We start from the raw sequence: 23,296 nt of genomic DNA on the forward strand, positions 1-23,296 counted from the left end.
AGCTTGGGCGAGTATCTGTTAGTCTCGCCTAGGCGAGGCATGCTCGCTTGGGCGAGAAAACTAGTGCCCGCCACTGTTCCTCCATACAGTAGTCACACAACCACAATCCCAAAAGCTAAAACGACATTCTCATCAACTCACAGTAGCATCCAGACCACAAAATCATGCAATAGCAATAAAACAAGCAGATAAACGAACTAGACAAATGGACCCTAGCTTCCCTTACCTTGAGTGGGAGCACTGAAGTTCACTGAGAAGAGGGGAAATACGACAACTCAAACTAGTGCAGTAAAACTGGAAAACAGATGTATTACTAAGCATACTGTTTTAGATTCGACTCAAATAGAGATTAAGGCACAGGAATGGAAAGGGAAGGGTAAAGTTTAAGTTCAACTTACCCGAATGAGACCTTAGAGTGAAACGGTGGTTGCTCAGAGGATGCCCTAGCAGAGCTCTACGTTCAGCTGCAAGGGGTAGGGGAACAGTCTTCTCTGAAAATTAGCAGAATGAGGTGTTAAGGTTGGTTTAGGTGGTTTTGGACACTTCCTGGGCTGCCTTAGGCCCAACAGATTGGGGCAGTCCCTTAGCTATTAGGACAGAAAAATAAATGGGCTTTACAAATACCGATATGTTTTACATTCTCGGTACTTAACTTTTTTTATTAAGAAGTAATTCGATATATACTTAAAAAAATTAATTTTATAAAATTAAAATGAAAACTAATACACAAAAATAAATAAAAAACAATAAATTAATTAATTAAAATATAAAAAAGTGATAATAAAAAAATTAAAATATTGTAATTTAGAAACTAGTTGAAGTAACTTATAATTTATAAATTATTTCTAAATTAAATTATTTCGAAATACTTACAAAATATTTTTATGTTGATGAAATTAACATACATTTTTGACTTATTAAATCGGTTAATATACCTCGATTTTTGCAAAATCGAAGAATGTCAAAATGTGGTGGCAATTTTATTATTTAAGCAATTGGTTATCCTAATAATTGAGGTAGAAAGGACTTTTTGCCCCGATTCTAGAGAAATCGAAGTCTAATGGTTGTCAATTTTTCAAAATTTCCGTTATTTTGAATTTTTCAATTTGAACGAAGGATTTAGGCTTTGGTTCTCTAGCAACTGAAGCAATAGCAGACAAGAATTTCTACTTCGATTTATTTGTACCTAAGGTAGATATGTTGGTTTAATTCAAAAAAATGAAACTTTTTTAATTATTTTCTATGCTAAATGGCCTCCATTCTCTCTAGGTTGAGGTAGAATGGGGTGCTAAATGGCTCCGGTTCTCTTTGAACAAAGGCAGAATATGAGTTATACTTCGATTTTCCCTTTAACCGAAGCAAATTGTTATTTCAGCCTTGATTTTCGGAATAACTGAGGCCTAATGGTCTTTCTAGGTTAAAAATTTCCAAATCAAATGCAGATTGCCAGTGTTCATTATGTGTTTTCTCTTCTTCATCTTCCTTCCCTTATTTATTTACGACGACGAAGGAACAATGCTCCACAACCGCTTGGCGTTGTCTTGTTCCACCACCGCGCCCGTCACCATTGCGCCACCGACTGCCATTGCTCCACCCTCCATGTTGTCCGTCCACACATTGTATGGTATTTTTTTGCATTTTTATTCCTTATTGTTTTGTGTTTTTGGTCCACTTTTTGCATGTTTTCGGTCTATTTTTTTGTTGTGTTTTCACCTATTCTTGAATTTTGAACTTGAATTTGAGATTATGATGATTTATGAGTTGTTGGCAGAGTTAGTTTGTTTTGGCGTTGGTGTTTTTTATTCTTTTATGTATGTAATTGGTTTAAACATGATTTCCTTTGGTTTATAAAGATTTGGCTGATGGAGATTATGTTTCGATAGAAATTTGGTTTGTACATTTTTTTGCTTTTAAGGTGGGATTGATGATAATGGAACATTCTGCCGAACTTTGTAAATTTTTATAAATATTTTCATTCTTGAACTTTGCTTGCTTTTTACAATTATGAAGAATTACGAACTAAGCGAAATTATGAACTTAACTTGCTTTTCCAAATCTTATATGTGATAGCCATTTTTTTTTACTATTATTTTCTATATTACACTTATAAAATTTTAACTCATAATTCTACAATAACGTATAACATATTTAAAATATTTGCATAGGTATATTTTTTAGAGTACTGTAGGCTAAGGCAAAAAATTTAAAAAGAAGAAGGAAGGCACTTATGATCTTATATGTTTTTATGATATTGAATTAGATGATACTAAAAAGAAGTTTAAAACAATATTTTATAAATAGATATCAACTATTAAAAAGAGAACTCAAAGCCTTTAAAGCAGGAAAAAGGAAAAAAGAAATGCATATTTGTTCAAATTAATAAACTTGTGTAATTAAATTACTCATAAATGTTATAATATTTTTTTAATATATCCAAAAAAATTTACTAAGGTTAATAAAAAAGAAAAAGAAAAGATCTACCATAAATTCAAATAATATGAAATTAAAGTGAAGGTTGAAGAGATGAAGAACGAGAATGAACTACAATATTATATAAGATGATCTATTTGTAATTGATTTCAAAAATATGAATCAAAACATATTAGAATGTAGGATTTAAGTATAGGAAATAGTATTTTGTGTTTTATTATTATATTTTTATTTTATATATCAAAAATTTTATTTCACTTTTACATGTCATATTTTTAATGTTTTTTTATGTCATTTGTTCTTCCTTAAAAATATAATATTTTATTTATTATTTATCTTTTCTAAAAGTAAACTTTAGTCTAACTCAATGTTAGAGAAATTTGTAATTTTATATGAAATCTTTAATACTCACTTCACATCCTACCATTTATATTTCTATTGTGAAACTATATTTATAAGTAATCTTATAACAACTCGATGACATATGATAGAGAAATTTATAACAACTCGATAACATACGGTAGAGAAATTGTAATTTTATATGAAATCTTTAATACTCTCTTCACATCCTACCATATACATTTATACGGTAAAATTACATATTTATAGGTGATCTTATAACAATTCAATATCATATAACACATAAGTCAAACAAAATAACAAATATTATTAAGATAATTCTAAATGAATTACATTTAAACCTAATTTTACCTTAAAACACAAATTAGATATGATGCATTCATAAACCAGAAAGAAAGCAAAAACATCATAACAAACTACACACAAATTGCATTCAAAATCATATAGAAGTCAAAGATTAAAAGCCAACAACAATGCCCTCCATGCTAAACACCAGATATTCAATTGTTTATCTGAAATGGCATACGCAGATGACTCAACCAAACGCCCATACTATATATAACAAGCAATACAAATTCTCACATGTATACAATCCCTCCCCTTCCCCAACTTAACAATCTTCCCTATTTTTTGACTCTGCCACCACCTGCATTATTCCCTCCTGCAGCCTGAGCAGCTTTCTTAGCCGCTTTCTCCTGCAATGCTTTCGCATCCCTGCAAACAAAGTAAAACACAGTGTCAGATCAAGGCTTAATCTGCACCATCCCACAGTATTACAGTGATTCTACAACCACAATTGGTCGCAGCATTTGGTGATAATTTTACCAACTTTGGTAATTATTGTAGATGCAAGAACATTTGCACATATGTTATTGAATTTGGTTGGCAATTATAAATGTAGAACACGAGGAGTACTCACAACACACTATTTATCACATACACAACATTTAAATTCATTGAAAGACAATAAATAAGATTTGGAGCCTCTGTCAAGTCAAATAAGCTTAAATATTTTCTCCAGTCCTTCAAAAATGAACTAAACATGAGTTTAAGTCTACCCCTCACCTCACAAAATCAACATAATCAACATGATAATTCAATATACTTTATACCATTTCAGAATTGGATTTTAACTCAAGCTCACAGATATAATATACCACAAGTACAAGCTTAGACATATAAGCTAATACAATGTAAGTTTTCTCTCCCTTATCTAATTTGGTCATTTTCTCGAACATGATTCCCACAAAAAATAAAAATTGTTTTTCATATGCAACTGCCAATAGCTCAAACAGAGAAAACGAACCTTTCCCTGCGCTGTTCAGGAGTCAAGCCATCATTCCTAGGCTGCTTAGTCTTTCCACCAGCTCTTGCCTGAGCCCTTTCACGATCTCGGTCCCTCTGGTTACCGCGTTCGCTTCAGTTAAGTACAAACAACGCTATTCAGTGAAAAAAAAAAAAACTACAAACTTCCATCACAATCCACTACAAGGAAACACAGAAGAAAAACAAAACGATGCTGCATATCAAAGGATATGAGACATTGTTTTACGGAATCCTGAAAAACCGAAGGTGAAGGGGGAAATGAGGAGAATACGAAAAGCCCTGAACAACGAGAAAAGCAAAAACTTGGTGAATTGCGAGAGAAGAAAGCTACGAATGAAATGCAAAGGAAAAACCTAGAAACCGAAGATGAGGAGAATAGAGGATGAGGAGAATAGAGGTTGCGGAAGGAGTAAAATAACGTGAAAGTGGTTCTGGAATATGGAATGGAAGACTCTAGATGGAAGCTATCCAAATATAATATGAAAACCGGTAAGCAGTTGAAGTAAGCGTTTTGTCTAGTTGTAAGATATTGTATCTTTTTCAGGTGGTCATTTAAAATATAAAATTATTTGAGAAAAAATAATTTTAAAATTAAAAATATTACATTTTATTAAATATCTAAAAAACCGTATGATGTTCATGTAATTTTTTTTAAGAAGATTTCTGATTTGTTAGTATTGGATAGAGTTTAATTTATTTTTATTTAATTTAATTAATTAGGTTCGGCCATTCAAAAACGTTATTTATTAAAATAAATATCTTTAAGATAGACATTTTTTTATAGTTATAAGGTCGTGATATAGAGAATATTTATATGATAAAATATAAAATTATTAGATAATAGTTTTTTTTATTATAGATTTATTTAAGCGGATAGATTTGATTTTTAAATTTTTGAGCATGTCGAAATTGATTCTTATATACAAAGGGGTATCATTAGGAAGAACAAACCAATGAGACCTAAGCTCAATCACATAAGAAATTGACACCACTCTCAACAAAAAATCTTAAGACAATGAGTTTATGAGTTTTTATTCTTATATAGTGCTCTACTTTCTCATTTCTAGCCAATGTGAAACTTAGACTCAAACTTGAATTCCTAACAGATATTGTAGTTAATATGATGAGTTTTACCAATGCATTAGAATCAAATATCAAATATGTAGTTGAGAATATCTTGACCAATTAAGTCTGAAGTACTCTCAACCTATATATATTTCGTTAGACAAAATCACGCCGCTCAAGATTTAATAATAATGGTAATGTGTGACCAAGTTAAGGTAATCACTAAAATATATTAACAAACTATTAGGCAAAGTTAGTCAAGATAATATTTACGTGGATCAGATCCATTAAGGTAAAAAGCCCATAAATAGAATATAAATACTACAATACACGAGGTAAATTAATTATGTTTTATCATTACATTTGTTATCATCTAACGCACTTGATTGACTTGAGTATTAGAGTGTCTTCTTTATGCACACCCTTTCTAGTTTTGAAGAGACGAAGACCTAGTACATCTTGAATTGAAGGTTGGAAAACGTAGGAAGAGATAGTTTTGAAGGATTTTACATGATATATTCGGTGTTACAATAACATTTTGGCACCCACCATATGATCAATGTATATTTTGTGAAGAAAAAACTGTATGGTGTCTACAAGGATCAAGATGATTGAAGCTAAGGAGATTGACCAGCCTTTGCAAGAAATCATCATGATGATGGAGAAACAACGAGAGTTCACTGAAATATAAGAAGAGAACAACCAAAGAGATGAGTGTTTTGAGGCAAAAGAATGCCAAACTGAAAAGGAAGCAGAAGGAGGTGGGAAGGGGAAAGAGAAGGAGAACCAAGAAAACACTACTTCTATGTAGAATATAGCATCTCATCCTCGAACTGTATCAGAAATCGAATAAGGGAGTGGTAACAACAACACTAAGAATGGCGGTAGGACAAATACCTCATTCATGGTGGGAGGTAGTCGATGACATCCTTTCATAGACGACATCATGGAAGTTACTTTCCTTGCCAACTGAAAATCTCTCACCCTGGATCGATACGAAGGGAGTACAAACCTCGACGAGCACATTGATGTTTATGTCACTTACCTGTATACGAACCAGGACTTAGTCATGTGCATAATCTTCTTCACAACTCTAAAAGTACCAACTTTGAACTGGTTCACTTGCCTACTAATAATTGGAATTATCATGTTTTTATTATTTTATTTTTATCCCTTATTTTTATTTTTATTATTATCCTTTTAAATAATTAAGGGTTTATTAAATAATTTTGGGTAAGATAAGTATTTTATCTTTTATTGGTATTTTTATTATTATCTTTTTAGATAATTAAGTTTTTATTAGATAATTATGAAAAAGATAAGTATCTATATTTTATTTGTGGATTATTTTGTAGATAAGTGAATTCCTAGAAAATTGAATAATATATCAACGATTATCATTTGGTTACAATTCATTCAATTACATGTTCGAAGCCCAATCAGTTTGGCCCATTTCGCACAGTGAGTGGGTATTTAAACATGTTTTCATAAGGGTTTCATCATTTTCCATGTTTTTGTGACTAGAAATCGCCTAGAGTGCTGAAGAGAAAGGCTTTTTGAGATTATTGGGGTTGCTAGGAAGCTCTCCCTTCTCCTCTTTGGATTTTCATCTTCATCCATAGGGGTTTTGTCCATTTTGGGTTGAAGAGGATAATGGGTCATGAAATTGGAGGTGGATGTAACATCCCTAAGGAATATTACTAATTTAAATAAATACATAAAGAAAAGAAAATAAACGTCACAGTATTATTATTCCCAAAACGCGGGAAAATGAAATTATTTAAACATCGCGCCACATTTATTAAAATCGTAGCATTTAAAACTTTACAATTTCCAAAACAAATTAAAACATAAGTGATAACATAAATATAATCCTAGCTTAATCTCAGCTAGCCCTCACTCCGTCGTCTGAGCGTTCTCAGCATCACCTGTATCACCATCTGCTCATCCCGTGTAACGAATTACACGATCATCACCATACACAAACAGAAAGGATAAGCTTATAAAAGATAAAATAACATATAATAAATCAGAAATAACAACAACACAACCATTTATTCTATTCCCCTTAGTTCTTGGCCAAGTTCCTAATTTCTCAAGGTTTTACAACCTTCAATTCACTTAACATTGTTAGCCTTGGACTCAGGGTTTATGATGCTCGCACAAACCTGCCCGCTCGTGATCCTGCTTCTACGAACCTCCCCGCTCATAGTCCTACTCTACGGACCTGCCCGCCCGTAGTCCAACACATGTGATCCACCAGCTACGTACCTCCCCGCACGCAGCATCTCTCAAGTGTGAGCCGAACCATATGAACCTACCTCGCCCGTATCCTTACACGAGAGTAACTGGATATGAACCTCCCCGCTCATATCATCACGTGTTATCTCCATCCATGAACCTACCCGCTCATGGCACAGCATCCCCTGATCCAAGTTTCGCCTCAAATGCATCCAAACAACACACACAAACCACAATTCTCGCTTAGGCTAGAAGATTTAGCTCAAGCGATCAGGCCTGACTCGCTTAAGCTAGGCTCTCTCGCCTGGGCGAGCCTATGACAGTAACAAGATACGAGAACTCGCTTAGGCGAGACCTTACTCGCTCAGGCGAGAACTCCCTTCGCCTGAACCCCAAAATTCTCTCGCCTAGGCGGCGAGTCCTGCAACCACAAGCAATCCATCACGATTTCTCGCTTAAGCGAGTACCTCTCACCTGAGCGAGGTGCTTTGTCGCCCAATTCATGGGCTACTCGCCTGAGCGAGCCCCTCGAGTACAACCTCCACACTTCACGATCTCTCGCCTAGGCGAGATACCCTCGCTTGAGCGAGATGCTCAAGCAACACTAGGGTTTGAGTTTCTGCTATTTTCGCTTGGGCGAGACTGGCTCGCCTGAGCGAAATTAACAGACATTCTGCTCTGATCACACACCCCGATACCAATTCCAACCCAATTTCCTTCCCTCCACATTTACCAAGCAATCCAAAACACTTCTAGAGTTATATGGACATTATTTAGACATATTTTGACACCAATTTTTGATATTGCCCATAACACATCATACAACACAGATAATACCTCCATCATATTCATAACAGGGTATAAGGCATTGTCCAACAAACATCCAAATAACCAACATACCAAATCACAGCACATAGGCATGAGAATTCAGAGCAAACCAACATACAATCATGGGCATATAACTCTTACTCATACACATAACCTAAAACACGAAAATAGCTCCCCTTACCTAGTTTCCTATGCTTAAAACAAGAAAGGATGATGGTTCTTAAAAATGAAATTCTGATTTTTATGTGTCTCTAAAGACCATTATGGGTTGTTTTTCCAACTCCCTTGACTGCCCATTACCTCTAGGATTTTCCCACTCTTTCACATTCAGACCACTATTTTATTAGCAAAAATAAAGAGAGCAATTTTGTTATGAACGGGATTTGAACACACACCCTTGAAATTCCAAAGTTAAGACACAACCAATTCAACCAAATCATGTTTGTGTTAAATCCTCTAATTATATAATTATGTTAGCACCCAACATAACCATGCAATTTATTAAAATTAATAATCAATCAAATAACATACATATGGCAAACATAGGACTCGAACCCAAGTCCTTTCACACAATCAAAGTACTCTCAACCACTTGAGCTAGCACTTTTCTACATCACAACAATTAACATTAAATGTCATAAAGGATTCTACTACCCGCATTTATTAAATAATTATTAATTTAATTATTTAAATTTCTCGGGTCTTACAGTGGAGATATGAATAGGAGGCATCATTGGAGCATGAAGCAAATACTAAGAACCTTAGGAGATTCCTTGATTCTGATTTATGGTTTTAATTTCTTCCCTATTCTTCAATTTCGTAAATCATATGTTCTCCACCATGAAGAGCTAAAATTTTTATTGAGATTAGATGTAATAAACTAATTTCTTGTGTATTTTGCAAGGTTAATAATGATAGCAAATATCCGCGTTTTAGGCCCATTTACTTTTGGCTGTTAGGGTTAGCTTTGTGTATATATATAATACACCTCTAGTAACATTTTATACACACTCAAATACAATCTCCTTTTTCCTATGTTTCTTTGTTTTCTACATGGTATCAAGAGCCTTAAACGATCTATGATTGAGAAGGGATTCTTGCAATAGTTCCTGTTTCCTAAGTCATAAGTCCTAAGCCTCTTTTGTAAATTTTATGATTGAGAAGGGATTATTGCAGTAGTTCCCATTTCCTAAGCCCTAAGCCCTAAGTCCTAAGTCTCTTTTGTAATTTTTCAGGTTTCACTTGATTGCTTTGTTTTCTGCTTTGAAACGTTTTTTGAGGTTCTGCACCATGTTCTTTATGCCATTTTAAGGTATTTGCAATCCTCTAATATTGGGTTTGTATTTTGTTTTGTTCGTTGCTTTCGCTATGTGGTTCACATTTATGTTTTGTATTCAATTTGCTATGGTAAATTATAAAGATGATTCTCTTTAGTCTATTAGTGTACAATTGGATGGTAAAAATCATTCCCACTGAAGTTATGTTATGAAAAACTTTCTTTGGAGAAAGTCCTTGTGAGGTTATATTTCAAGTACTAAGGCAAAACCGATTGACACCAAAGTCGATGATTATGCTACTGTTTTAGAGGTATAGGAAAATGAACACTCTAAAATTATCACTTGGGTCAATAATTTTGTCAAACACTCGATTGATGCTCAATTGATAAAATACAATAATACAAAGAAGGTATGAGATCACTTATTATTGGTAGAGGAAATTAGACTTGCTTCCCAACCACAGGCCAACATAGCCTTGCAATCTCAAGGTACACAATCACCAAATATATCCTCTAATAAATGAATCATTAACTCAGGTGTTACTAATCATATGTCACATCATTTACCTTATTTTGTTTCATTATCACCTAACTCATCCATGTCAATTGCAATTGCTAACGGTGATTCAGTTCCATTATATGGTATTGGTACCATTACCATACCATCTTTGTCTTTATCTGATATTTACTACATACCTGGTCTTACTTTGAATCTTGCTTCTATTGGAAAAATTTGTGATTCTGGATATAATGTGTGTTTCTCTCCATCTGAATGTTTTGTATAGGACAACACCTCTCAGAAGGTGATTGAGATAGGTTGTACGGAAGGTGGACTCTATGTCTTGAATTAATTCAAGGAATCAATAGTTGCAGCCTCTTGTGTGGATTTATCTTTGTTTCGTTTGTCTTCTTCTTCCTCACCTTTTTATTTGTGGCATTATCATTTGGGTCAAGTTTCAACATCTCGTTTAAAGTTTTTATCATATACATGAGTCTTGGGTACTTTTGAAAGTCATGATATTTCTAATTGTAGTGGTTGTAAACTGGCAAAATTTTCTGCTTTACCTTTTAACAAAAGTATTTCTTATTCTCTTGTTTCTTTTGAACTTGTGTATTCTAATGTGTGAGGACCTTCTCCTGTATCTACCAAAGGAGGTTTTAGATATTATGTCTCTTTCAGTGATGATTTACTTGTTTCACTTGGATTTATCTTATGAAACGTCAGTTTGATATTCTCACAATTTTCAAAAATTTTGATGCTCTAGTAAAGACCCAACACTCTATTATCATAAAAACCTTTCGTTGTGACTAAGGGGGGGGGGGTGAATACACTTCTAATGAGTTTAACATTTTACTTGCCTCTAATGGAACTATACATCAAACCTCTTGCGTTGACATTCTTCAACAAAATGATGTTGCTGAAAGAAAACATCGTCATCTTGTTGAGATTGCAAGATCATTCTTGTTATCTGCTAATGTTCCAAGTGTCTTCTTGGGGGAAGTTATTCTTACAAAACCTCATGTTATGAATTAGATTCCAACTTCACATAATTTTGGTTTGTCTCCTTTTGAAAAATTGTATGGTCATGCACCTGATTACTCTGCTTTGCGTGTTTTTGGATGTACTTGTTTTGTTTTAGAACTACATGTTTAGCGTATTAAATTATCAACTAAGTGTACTTTGTGTGTCTTTTTGGGATATGGTATTGGTCAAAAGGGATATCGTTGCTTTGACGTCATGTTGTGTTTCTAAAACATATTCCATTATTTCCTATTCCAGCTAGCTTACATGATTTGACTACATCTGATGTCATTAAAATTGATCCTTTTAATATTGATGACACTACACCTACTCCCATACCAATTCCAAAACCTGTCTTAGCACCAATTATAGACACTGTACCTGAGGTTGTATCTGTTGATTCCCTTATTACATTTGCTCAATCATCTCTTGAGGTTGTGGTTCCTCTGCCACCTTTTCGACCAAGTCATAATCATAAGTTTACTCAACTACCAAATTTTGTATTCCTCTTATTCTGGTTCATTTGCTGCTTTTATTGCCTCTATTCACCGTCTTCATGGGTCTTCATCTTATAGAGAGGTTGTTTGTGATCCACTTTGATAGAATGTTATGGCTGAGGAACTTACTGCTCTACATCAGACTCATACATGGGACCTAGTTCCATTACCACCAAGAAAACTTCCTATTGGATCTCGTGGGGTATACAAAATAAAGACAAAATGAGATTGTTCAGTTGAAAGGTATAAAGCTAGACTAGTTGCTACATTTGCTCTTGTGGCAAAGATGTCTACTATTCATACCTTGATTGTTGTCACTTCTATTTTTCAGTGGAAGATTTTTCAAATGGATATGAAGAATTCTTTTTTGAATGGGGATCTACATGAGGAAGTCTACATGATTCCACCACGAAATGTCTCTCACAAATCTGGTGAAGTTTGCAAACATCAAAAAGCCCTCTATGGTTTTAAACAAGCACCTCGTGCTTGGTTTCAAAAGTTTTCTATAGTAATTGTCTCTCTTAGTTTTGTTACTAGTAATCATGATTTTGCATTATTTGTCAAGAAAACTGATGCAGATGCATTTTTTATCCTTATGTTGATGATATGATTATTATTGGTGATGATTTTGATGGAATTGCATCTTTAAAAACTACATTATCTCATCGTTTTACTATGAAAGATTTGGGTGTGTTGCGTTATTTTTTGGGTATTGAGGTTGATTGTTCTCCCAAAGGTTATCTTCTATCTCAGTCCAAGTATATTGTTAACCTATTTGAGCCTACTCGGCTTATTGACAACAAGATTATTGATACTCCTCTTGAGAAAAATGTATGATATTCACCATTTGATGGTGTTCCTTTGACTGGTTCTACTTTATATCAAACTATTGTTAGGAGTCTGGTTTATCATATTGTGACTCGTTCAGACATTGCACATGCTGTTCATGTTGTTAGTTAGTTTGTTTTAGCTCCCACAATAGTTCATTGGTGTGTTGTTCTTCGTATTCACATGTATCTTTGGGGCACTCAGTTTCAATCTCTTTTGCTTTCTTCTTTGTCGTCTTTATACTTGTGTGCCTATTGTGATGCAGATTAAAATGGTGATCCTAATGATCGGAAATCGACTATTGGGTGGTGTATTCTTCTTAATGATTCACTTATATCATGGAAGAGTAAGAAACAAGATGTTACATCTTGATTATCCACAGAAGTTGAGTATTGCGCCATGGCTTTGACTACCTGTGAGGTTATTTAGTTGCATTGGTTACTTGCAAATGTGAGTGTATTTGAAAGATCCTACGCCTCTACATTGTGACAATAAAAGTGTTATTCATATTGTTCGCAACTCTATTTTTCATGAGCGAACCAAACATATTGAAACATATTGTCATTTTACTCATCATCATGTTCAACTCGGCACTATATCTTTTCCATTTGTTCCTTCAACTCTACATATTGCAGATATATTTACTACGCCTTACTCCGTTTTATGCTTTCATTTTTTATTTGACAAACTTTCAATGCATTTAGTCGTAACATTGTGAGTTTGATGGGATGTTAGCATAGACCCATGTTTTAGGCTCATTTACTTTTGACTCTTAGGGTTAGCTTTGTGCGTATATATAACACACCTCTTGTAACATTTTATACACACTTAATAATATACAATCTCCTTCTTCCTATGTTTCTTTGCTTTCTACAAATACATATACTTTTCCTATTCAATGTTAATATTTGATTTCTATGCTTAATGTTTCTTCTAACTTGAACACCCATAACTTGATTGTGGTTCTTGAGATGTTGGAAAATATCTATTAAACCTAGAACATGAAATTGAAATTAAGATGTTTGTAAATGCATGACAATAAAATGAATAAAAAGAGTGAAAACAAATATGTAGCCTGTATTTCCACTAACATTAATTAATATATATATATATATATTATATTAATATATTAATATAAAGAGAATTAATAGTTATAGGTATAAACTCTTGATTTACCTACCATCAATAACAATAGTTAAAATACACAATATACACAATTCTGAAAATAAAATTTAATTATTTATATTTTTACATTAGATATCTTTAATATTTTACTTTTTTAAAATGCATATTTCATATCATATCTTTTAAATTAGATATATATTGAAAAAAGTTTATATTAAAAAACTAATTAAATTAATATTCATGAAATATTATAAGGAAATTAGTTTACTTGATCTTTGATTGCGTGAAAGAAAAAACTTGTAACAAAGAAAAATAGTAAGGTTCAATGTTGAATTTATTTAGTACATACAATAATAAGAGTTGATTTCGGTTTCACAATATTAGGGATGGCAATTAGGGCTTGGCCCGGCCCGCAGACCCGCAGAAAAAACGCAGGGCGGGCCAAGGTAGTGAGCCCGCAGGCTCACACGGGCCCCAAGCCCGCATAACATTAAAAAAAAAAACTTATACTTGTGTATATTAATTACTTCTTTTATGGAATCTTGCATTAACATTTTAAATTCTTGTATAACTGGAAAAGACAAGTATTATGTAATTTGTAATGTGCTAAAATTTAAAAAATACATTGTGTATGTCATAGTATGAATTAGGGATGTCAACGGGGCGGGTAGGGTACGAGTAGTAGCTCCCACGTACCCTACCTGCTGGATAAATATTCGCCCCGTACCCGTACCCATATCCGTCGGGTACCCGTTATGCGGGTACCCGTCTATTTTTTTCATATCCGCAGGTATCCACGGGTACCCGCGGGTATTTACAAAAATATTTTAAAAAATAAATATTTAACCACAATTAGTGTTTGGATCAACAAGTCCCCTTTCTCCGATTGATTATTGCAAAACAAACAAATAAAAAATCACTACCAATTTATATTATAGTTTATTTTTGAATAAAATATTAAAGAAATTACTAACTTCGTCAATGTCCACCTCTTGCAACATTGTATAAAGTTTCATGTTGTCCATAACCCGTCTTATAGACACATCAATGTCTTCACAGTATATGGAAGTAATTTACTCATTTGTGGGGTAAGAATCTGACCACCATTAAGAATCTGACCACCATTATTGAATGAAGACTCATAATGTTTTTTACTAATATATATATATATATATATATATATATATATATATATATATATATATATATATATATGTGGGTATTTTTCTGAATTAAAGTTTAGCGGGTACGGGTATCCACAGGTACGGATACTATGATACCCGTACCCGCCCCGTTAACATGCGGGTATCAAAAATACACATACCCACGCATAGCGGGTATCCATTTTTAATATCTATTTCCTACCCGTTGCGGGTTTTATCCGCGGGTACGGATTTTTTTGACATCCCTAGTATGAATATGATGAAAATGTTGAATTATCAATTTATCATCTAATTCTCCAAAGTCTTTACTTAATTTTGTGAACTTCTTAAAGTTTCTCAATTTTTAAACATTGAAAGTTTTATCATAAAAAAAAAAAAATAAAATAAAAAGTTATAAAAAAAAAAGCGGGTCGGCCCGCGGACCCGCGGACCAAATGTATGCGGGACAAACCAATGTTTTCAGCCCGCATAAAGTATGCGGAACGGGGCGGGCCGGCCTACGTTGTGCGGGCCGGCCTGGCCCAGCCCCGCATTGTCACCCCTACAAAATTTCAAAAATCAAATTTACACAAAATAGTTACTTTCCAACTACTTACCTCTCTCAATTAATTTTCTTTTAATTTTTAAATTAAATTTAAACTTTGTTTAGGAGTATTTATGATTATAACAGAACACAAGTTCTTATTCTTGATTTTCTTTTTCTTCATTGCCACAGTTCCATATTCTCACACGTTATTTTTATTTTACTCCTTATTCTCCTTTATTTTCATCTTCATATTCAGTTTTCGACGTTTTTCAGTCTCATTTCATTCATCGCTTTCTTTCCTCACAATTCTCTAATTTTTTTCTTTTGTCGTTGTTCAGGGCGTTTCGTCTTCTCCTTGTTTCTACCTTCAATGTTGGTTTTTCAACAATCTGTGTGAAAGAATGTCTCATATCCTTTTATATGGTGAGTCGTATATTTTTTCTTTTGTGTGTTTTCGTGTCTTTTTAGTGGATTGTGATGGAAGTTGTAGTAGTTTTTTGTTCAATGAAAAGCGTTGTTTTGACTTAACTGAAGCGAACGCGGTAACCAAAGGGACCGAGATCGTGAAAGGGCTCAGGCAAGCGCCGATGGAAAAACTAAGCCGCCTAAAATGATGACTTTGACTCCTGAACAGCGCATGGAAAGGTTTTTTCTTCGCTCTCTGTTCTATTGGCAGTTGCATATTAAAATTTACATGATTTTAATTTTTTTCACAATCATATAAAATATTATATACTTCGATTGAGTTAGATTTAAATTTTTACGATGAAATTCAAGTCTATCAGTTAGAGAAATTTAGTTGTTCTTGAAGGATTAGAAAATATTTAAGCATATTTGACGTCACAGGCTCCAAATCTTGTTTATTTTTTAATGAATTTAAACTAACAGTTAAGTGTGTCGTATGAAGAATGTGATAAATAGTGTGTTGTCAGCACTGTTTTGAATGTCCCCAATAAACATATTTACAAATATCCATGCAGCCACAATAATTTACCGAAGTTGGTAAAATTATGTCTAAATGCTGCGATCAATGGTGGCTGCAATGTGGTTGTAGACAAAAAAAATTACTGTAATATTGTGGGAGGATGCAATTTGAAGCCTTGATCCGACATTGTGTTTACTTCGTGTGCAGGGATGCGAAAGCATTGCAGGAGAAAGCGGCGAGGAAAGCTGCCTGAGGGAATAATGCAGGTGGTGCAGAGGCAAAAATAAGGCAAGATTGTTGAATTGGGGAAGGGGAGGGACTCTGCATATTGTATTGCTTATCATCATATGGGCATTTGGTTGAGTCATCTGCGTATGCCATTTCATATAAACAATTGAGTAACTAGTGGTTAGCATGGAGGGCGTTAATTGTTGTTGGCTTTAATCCTTTGACCTTTATATAGTTTGGAATGCAATTTATCAGTAGCTTGCTGTTATGATGGTTTGCTTCTTTTTTTTTTTCTTGACTTTATTGCCTCTGAATGGATCAGATCTAAGTGTGTCTATGTTGTTGATTTATGTAATTTATTTAAGGCATTGAAAGGGTCTGTTAGATTATACATGTATAAACGATGATAAGAACGGTTAGTCTGTTAGGGAAGTGAATCTCTAAGTTGGCTATTTAGAACAATACAAATAACAGTAGGGAAGGAATAAGGTGGAGTGTTTTTGTTTGGACAGGAGAGCATGAGTCAACATTATGAAGCGAATGGCAGTGGGCTGTTGTGGTGTGAATACAATCCAAATTATTAAAATTCAACATTGCTACAAACCTTACATGTGAACACAATCACTTATTATAAACTGAGATTGCTTGATCTCAGATGCTTCTTTTTGTCACTGTCACCTTCAAGCCATGTTTCATGTGAAGGACAACTGAGACTCTTGGGGATATGGCTTGGCCTTCCACCAAATGAATGCGATAATTCCACAGTATATTGGCAGCTATCATCTTCATCTCGATGAAGCTGATTTCTTTACCCAAACAACTTCTTGGTCCTGCATTGAATGCAATGAACTTGTGAGAGGGCATGTGAATAATCCCTCCACTCTTGGAGATCCACCTCTCAGGTCTAAATTTCAAGCAATCTTCACCCCATATTTCCTCTCTCCTTCCCATGCTGTATAAAGAATACATGACGATGGTATTTGCATTAATCCAGTGACCAGTAGGAAGCATATCAGATTTTAAGGCACACGTGTGCTCTAATGGTACTGGAGGATAGAGCCTTAATGACTCACTTATTGCGGCATGGAGGTAAGTTAACTTGCTAAGCCATTCCACACCAAAATCCTTCCCATTACCTTCTCTTGCTGGTAATTTTTCTCGGATCTCTTCCAGAATATTAGATTCCACAGATGGGTGTGTTGCCACCAACCAGAAAAACCAAGTCAGACCTGCACTAATGGTATCTCTCCCAGCTGCAAGCAGATTTAGTGCTGTGTCTCTCAGAAACTTGTCGTCGATTTTTTCCTTTCCTTCTTCACTTATAAGAATATCTAGCAAGCTAAATGGTGGCTCCTCTTCTGGTGTGCTATTGCCGCTGCTTTGGCCTTGCATTTTGCACCTAGATATGCCTTCTGTATACAACATTTGATCAAGAATTTCCTGGCTTTCTTTCATCTTCTTTTCTTTTCCAAGTTGAAGCCATTTTTGCAGCTTCCATAAGCATTTTGGCACGACATGCCTGTAGAAAAAGCCCTCCAATAGTTCAGTGAAGGCTTTCTCACATGCAACTTCTGGGAGATCAATGGATAGGCTAGTAGGATCAAATCCTAAAACGGTGGAACAGATGACGTCAAAGCTTAACCTTTGAAAGGCTTCTTGTAGGTCCACTTCCGTTCCTTGTATCCATGCATGATCAAGAAAGGGAAGCAAACAACTCTCAGTCTTGTTCTTAATTGTTTTGTGAATAAACGATTGAAAACCAACCTTTTTAAAAATTGAGTGGGTAATACTTCTATTATACTTCCACATTTGGAATTCAGACCTGAAAATCCCATCTCCCAGAGCTTCAAAAATCTCTCTAAACTCATCTCCCTTGCTGTAGTTTCCGAACTTTGTGCTTGTAACGTGTTGCACATTCATAGGGTCGCTGGTGAGGAACATGTTCATGTTTGATAGCCAAGGGCCTTGAAACATGAAATTGCCTCCATTGTGTTTCAAAATCGTAGTTATATAATCAAAGACGGTGGACACATTCAGCAAGAGTCCAGGTAGCATGCCAAGCACGGGCCAGTTCGTGGGAGCGTGTCTGTTGAGCCTCCAGTAGTGGATTAAGACGAAAAGAAGAAATGCCACGAGGAGTTCTCCATAACCAAGCATTGCCATTGATATGGTAGTATTGAGAACCGAAAGTGTGTTCCGGTGGTGTTTATAGTAGGGTGGAAGCTTATAAGAACTTCGAGACCTTATATAAGAACTTCGAGATGTTATGTGCATGGGTTGCGTCATCAATGAGGTTGTCATCAAAATATAGTATAAGATTCTCTTTCAATGTTAAAACAAGTTTTAAATAAATTAAAATTACTTAAGTTATGTCAAGGCTCTGAACTCTTCTATTTTAATATGTTAAAATGATAAGTTAATTGATTAATTTTGTGATTAAGTGAAAATTAACAGACAAATTAAAATTTATATCTCTTATTTTGACATCATTTTCTTAAGTACATTATACATCATTAACGTAGACATATATCAAACCAGCATTTACAGAAGCATTGTACAAATGGTTTGAGACAGAAAAAGGTGTAGTCAGACAAACCATGCAATTTTTTTTCATAATTATACTGACATGTTTTTACATTATTTACACACCCATTATCGAATTAATGCTACTAAAGATCCAAAAAATGCATTGAAATAATGTTTCTCTAGCATCGCTAAAAAATTACTAATATTGGTAGTATAACACTAAATAGCCTAAGGTATGATCAAAATATGGCCGAAAGTAAAGAAAAGGGCCATCATTAAGGCAGAAGTAAGTTTATCTTAAATGAGAGATTAGGACAACTTATTAGGCTAATTTAATATTTCTTCTGGATTCAAAGTTATGGTAGGAGGAAGAGTAGAGGAGTGTGATTGGTTAACAGGTAAAGTAGAGAGCTCATCCAATGAATAACATGTCTAATTAATTGATGGATAATGATATTTTGATCAACTTTTTTATCCATTTTTAACCTATTACTAATCATATCTTTTAATTATCTATTTTGATTTTTTTTAGTGATGTGATGTGATAATCTAAAAGTGATTGAAGTAGTGGGTTAAAAGTGAATCAAAATATTATTATCCTTGACAATGATAGATGCAGTACACTTGAAGCAGTAGAAAGACAATGAATTAGATTCTTTCCAACCTATAATCATGTTGCCAAGGTCAAGCAATGTATGGTAACTGTCATGAAGTTCTCTGTATCAAGATAAATACTATGCAAATTCTAGGCATGTGTTAATTCAACAGCAATAACAATAGAAGAATTTATAGATGTCTTTGTCATAGTATTGATTTAAGATTTATCAAACAAAAACAGACAATCAAGAAAGGCATTGGTGAATTTAAAAGAAAAGAATGTAGCAATTGTGGTGCTTTTATAAGAAGCATGAATTGTCCAAAATAATTGAAAGCTTTTAGAACATATAGTCATATATATTTTAGTTTCTTCAACTAAAATACTCAGGTCCAATGATATTGTATTGTTGCTTTTCACTGATGATATTGACATAGTTGGCTATTAATATGAATAAAACGAGTCCAGATTTTTTAATGAGTTTTTTTAGTACGGTCCTCCACTGAACACGAAAATATACTACACGAAAATATACTACGTTAGTACTTTAAATATTTTTTTAATATATTTTTAAATTTCAAAATTAATGGTCATCAAATTGATTTGAAAGTACGATTGAGTAAGAATACAAAAAAACTCAACAAAAAATATAAATTCAAATGAAACCAAAAGTTGGGTTTCATGTGATAGTTACTATAGGATTTGTGACGGTATAAGTATCTCCACCTTTCATGGTCAATGAGAACTTCAACAGCCTAGTTTGAACTACAGGGGATGATTTTAAAATGAAAAGGAAGTAGAGACTTTTGTTAAGCTATAAACCACCTTAAGTCATAGCTTCGGGAGCTCATTAGAGCTATAAATCACCTTAAGTCATAACAATAATCTAAATGTGAATGAGAAACAATAATTAAAATGGAAACCAAAGCAAAACTTCCTTACATTAAGCCTATGAAGGGTTCTTTTCTGACTCCAGTAACTTTGTGAAATCCAATATTTTGTCCATGATTGAGTTGTACCTTGACCTCTATCAAAACTCTCTTAATTTGTAAATTAACAAACCAAAGGCTTACATTATTTTAAAATTAGTTATATACATTTCATTAGGCACAGAGTGAAAATTAATCAAACTATCTCAAGAAAAATTTGGTAATAGATCCGTACACTAGGCATAAACAGAAAAAGAAAAAAAAAAAACTCATCGATATGCATTTATGAGAAAAATGTAGCTACAATTTTCTAACACAATACAAAGAACCACACAAGTGCTTCCTGGGATAGATGATGATAAACGCAAACAATCTTCAAGCTTACGTGCATCTAACAAAACTATTTTTGACTCTTATTACTATGTTACGGGGAATATCTTTGACTTTTATAGGTCATAATGATTCGTAACGTACGAGTCTACATTAAGATCACTTGCAATACGAACTAAAACTATTTTGTTTTAACAACTATTTTGTTGGAAACTTGTGCCAAATTTGGTCTAGTTATTTATCCCTACAATCTTTGCCTTTTCTTTGTTTTTAGAAAAAAAATTCCTAATATAAGACTAAAAGGTATTGTTAGGGTTAAATCATTTAATATTTTTATTTTTTAAAGAAATCTCAAATCAGTTTCTTTTTTTTTTTCTTCATTTGGTTTTATTTTTGGAGATTTATTGCAATCAGGTTCTTTCCATTAGTAATGCACTAACAGCAGTTAACTTCAATGTCACATGTCAGCTTGTGTTTTTAATTTTTTTAATTTTTAATTTCTTTTATAACTTTTTTTAAAATAAAAAAAATTTCACGTATTAAGTTGACACTGTGTCACATGGCAGTGATCATACCGTTGAATGTGAAAATATCAATTTAGTTTTTTTTTTAAAATGGAACATTTCATCCATGTCCAAATTAAAACAAAATTTAACTTTTATATAAATGTTATACTAATATTTTTAACATGATTAAAGTTTATTTAAATTTATATTTTACATTGAAATTTATTTAAATTTTGTTTCAAATATTTATATATCAATAATTTTTAGATAAATATTAAAGTTGGTTTAAAAATAACAATTTTATAAATTGAAATATAAAATTTTAAAACAGATTTATAATAATTTAAAATTTTATAAATTGTTAAATAAATTTATTTTAAAACAGTTTTATAACAATTTTAACAATTTAAAATGCTATAAGTTGTTAAATAATTTTTTACTAAATATATTTACTTAAAATTTTTATCAAACTGTTTTAAATTTTACATTTGAACTTATAAATTTGTTATTTTTAAACCTACTCTAACATTTGTCTAGGAATTATAGATATATAAATATTTAAAACAAAATTTAAATAAAGTTCAATTCAAAATATAAATTTAAATAAACTTTATTTTGTTAAAAATATCAATTATAAAAATAATATTATAATACAACACCTATATAAAGATTAAATTTTGTCATAATTTGGAAGGTATTAAATGACTCTAATTTAAAAAGAAATTGAGACAAAATAACAAATACAATTAACTAAATTGAGATTTTTCACATTAACCGTAACATGTGACACTGTCATTGTCATGTCCCACTACCTCTATACGTGGCAATTTTTTTAAATTAAAAAAAATTAAAAAATAGAAAATAGAAAATTACAAATTGACACATGATACATAATTAAAGTTGTTAGTATATTATTGACATAAATGACCTAATTACAACAAATTTTCAGAGACAAAATTGAGATAAATTAAATGGAAGAAAATTATTTGAGATTTCTCTATAAAAATAAATATCAATATGAAATAATTTAACCTATGCTAAACTATAATAGTATAACTTGAAAAAATTATGAACATTTAATGCATTTCTAGGTATATATACTCATTAGACATAGAAGACGAAGCTATCCGAGTTAAAAGAGTCTTTACAATCACTAGAGAATTTGCCTTTTCAGTATAAATAAATTCACCTCACCTATCTCCGTTAATGTGTCAACACACTAAACCCACCGGAACCCCAATTAATTATGAAATCCCAACCCCGGTCATATCAAGTGCTGGACCAATAATTACGAAACCTATTGTACCAAAAGAGTACACCTACTCTACATCCACTACTTAATCTACTCCCTTAACAGCACACTTAACTCTCACGCATGTCCAACTGCACTAAATCCACACACTCACCATCAATGCAATCTTGTGGACAAAGTTGCTAATCAAATCAACACGCATTCAAGTGAATGAAAAGTTTTATATACACTGGAAGTGTTGTAGTTTTTTTTTTTGTATTCTCTTAGGACTCAATTGGACATTGGTTTTTATACGACTTCATTCTTACCAAAAATATGTGTAACACTTTCATTTACTCTCTTAGAAACTAAAAAACATTTTCGTTATTTCTATGCTGTACCTTTTTTTTTTATTAAGGTTAATAGTAACACTTAACTTACTTTATTTTTAATTCGTCAACCATATACGTTCATTGTACTAATAACTTATTTATACGAGTTTCTCAGGTGAAAAATAAGAAAAAAATGATGGATTATTTTTCTATCCGATATGACTCATAAATTATTTTTAACAATTTTCTCTCGAGAGTGAGATCCTTTTTTATATGGTATATTCCATGTGTATGTTGGTGATTTGCTTATACCTTTATGATTATATGATATTGTTATTATTATAATGGTCTAAGTGGTTATATTTATACCCTTATTGTGGTGGTTATCCTATTGTTATAACAATCTAAGTCTGTCACCCAAATCATCAATTCTAATATTACCGACAAATTATTTTCCTGTTCAATATAAATTTTTTACTTATACTTACATTATTTTCAATAAAATTA

The 23,296-nt window shown here is 32.8% G+C and overlaps 1 protein-coding gene and 2 pseudogenes across 2 annotated transcripts; 1 reads left to right on the forward strand and 2 right to left on the reverse strand.

Moving 5' to 3' along the window:
• Nucleotides 1–3,196: 3,196 nt before the first annotated feature.
• LOC114167339 (uncharacterized) lies at nucleotides 3,197–7,391 on the reverse strand. The gene is made up of 5 exons (XM_085667259.1): nucleotides 7,350–7,391; nucleotides 4,470–4,651; nucleotides 4,333–4,395; nucleotides 4,097–4,207; nucleotides 3,197–3,504 (listed from the first exon to the last, which is right to left on the reverse strand). The coding sequence occupies exons 1-5, from the start codon at nucleotides 7,389–7,391 to the stop codon at nucleotides 3,414–3,416; spliced, it is 489 nt and encodes a 162-aa protein (XP_085523385.1). The 3' UTR covers nucleotides 3,197–3,413.
• A 7,986-nt stretch (nucleotides 7,392–15,377) lies between these two features.
• On the forward strand, nucleotides 15,378–16,608 carry LOC114167566 (uncharacterized; annotated as a pseudogene). Its single transcript, XR_014985227.1, has 3 exons — nucleotides 15,378–15,594; nucleotides 15,726–15,832; nucleotides 16,320–16,608. The product of XR_014985227.1 is annotated as an uncharacterized LOC114167566 (transcript).
• Nucleotides 16,609–16,762: 154 nt separating this feature from the next.
• Nucleotides 16,763–19,755, reverse strand: LOC114167507 (alkane hydroxylase MAH1 pseudogene; annotated as a pseudogene).
• Between the last annotated feature and the right edge of the window lie 3,541 nt (nucleotides 19,756–23,296).

This window comes from Vigna unguiculata, chromosome 10 (genome assembly GCF_037176805.1).
Source record: "Vigna unguiculata cultivar grain cowpea cultivar isolate G323 ecotype 2 chromosome 10, ASM3717680v1, whole genome shotgun sequence".
In the NCBI taxonomy this organism is placed as follows: domain Eukaryota; kingdom Viridiplantae; phylum Streptophyta; class Magnoliopsida; order Fabales; family Fabaceae; genus Vigna; species Vigna unguiculata.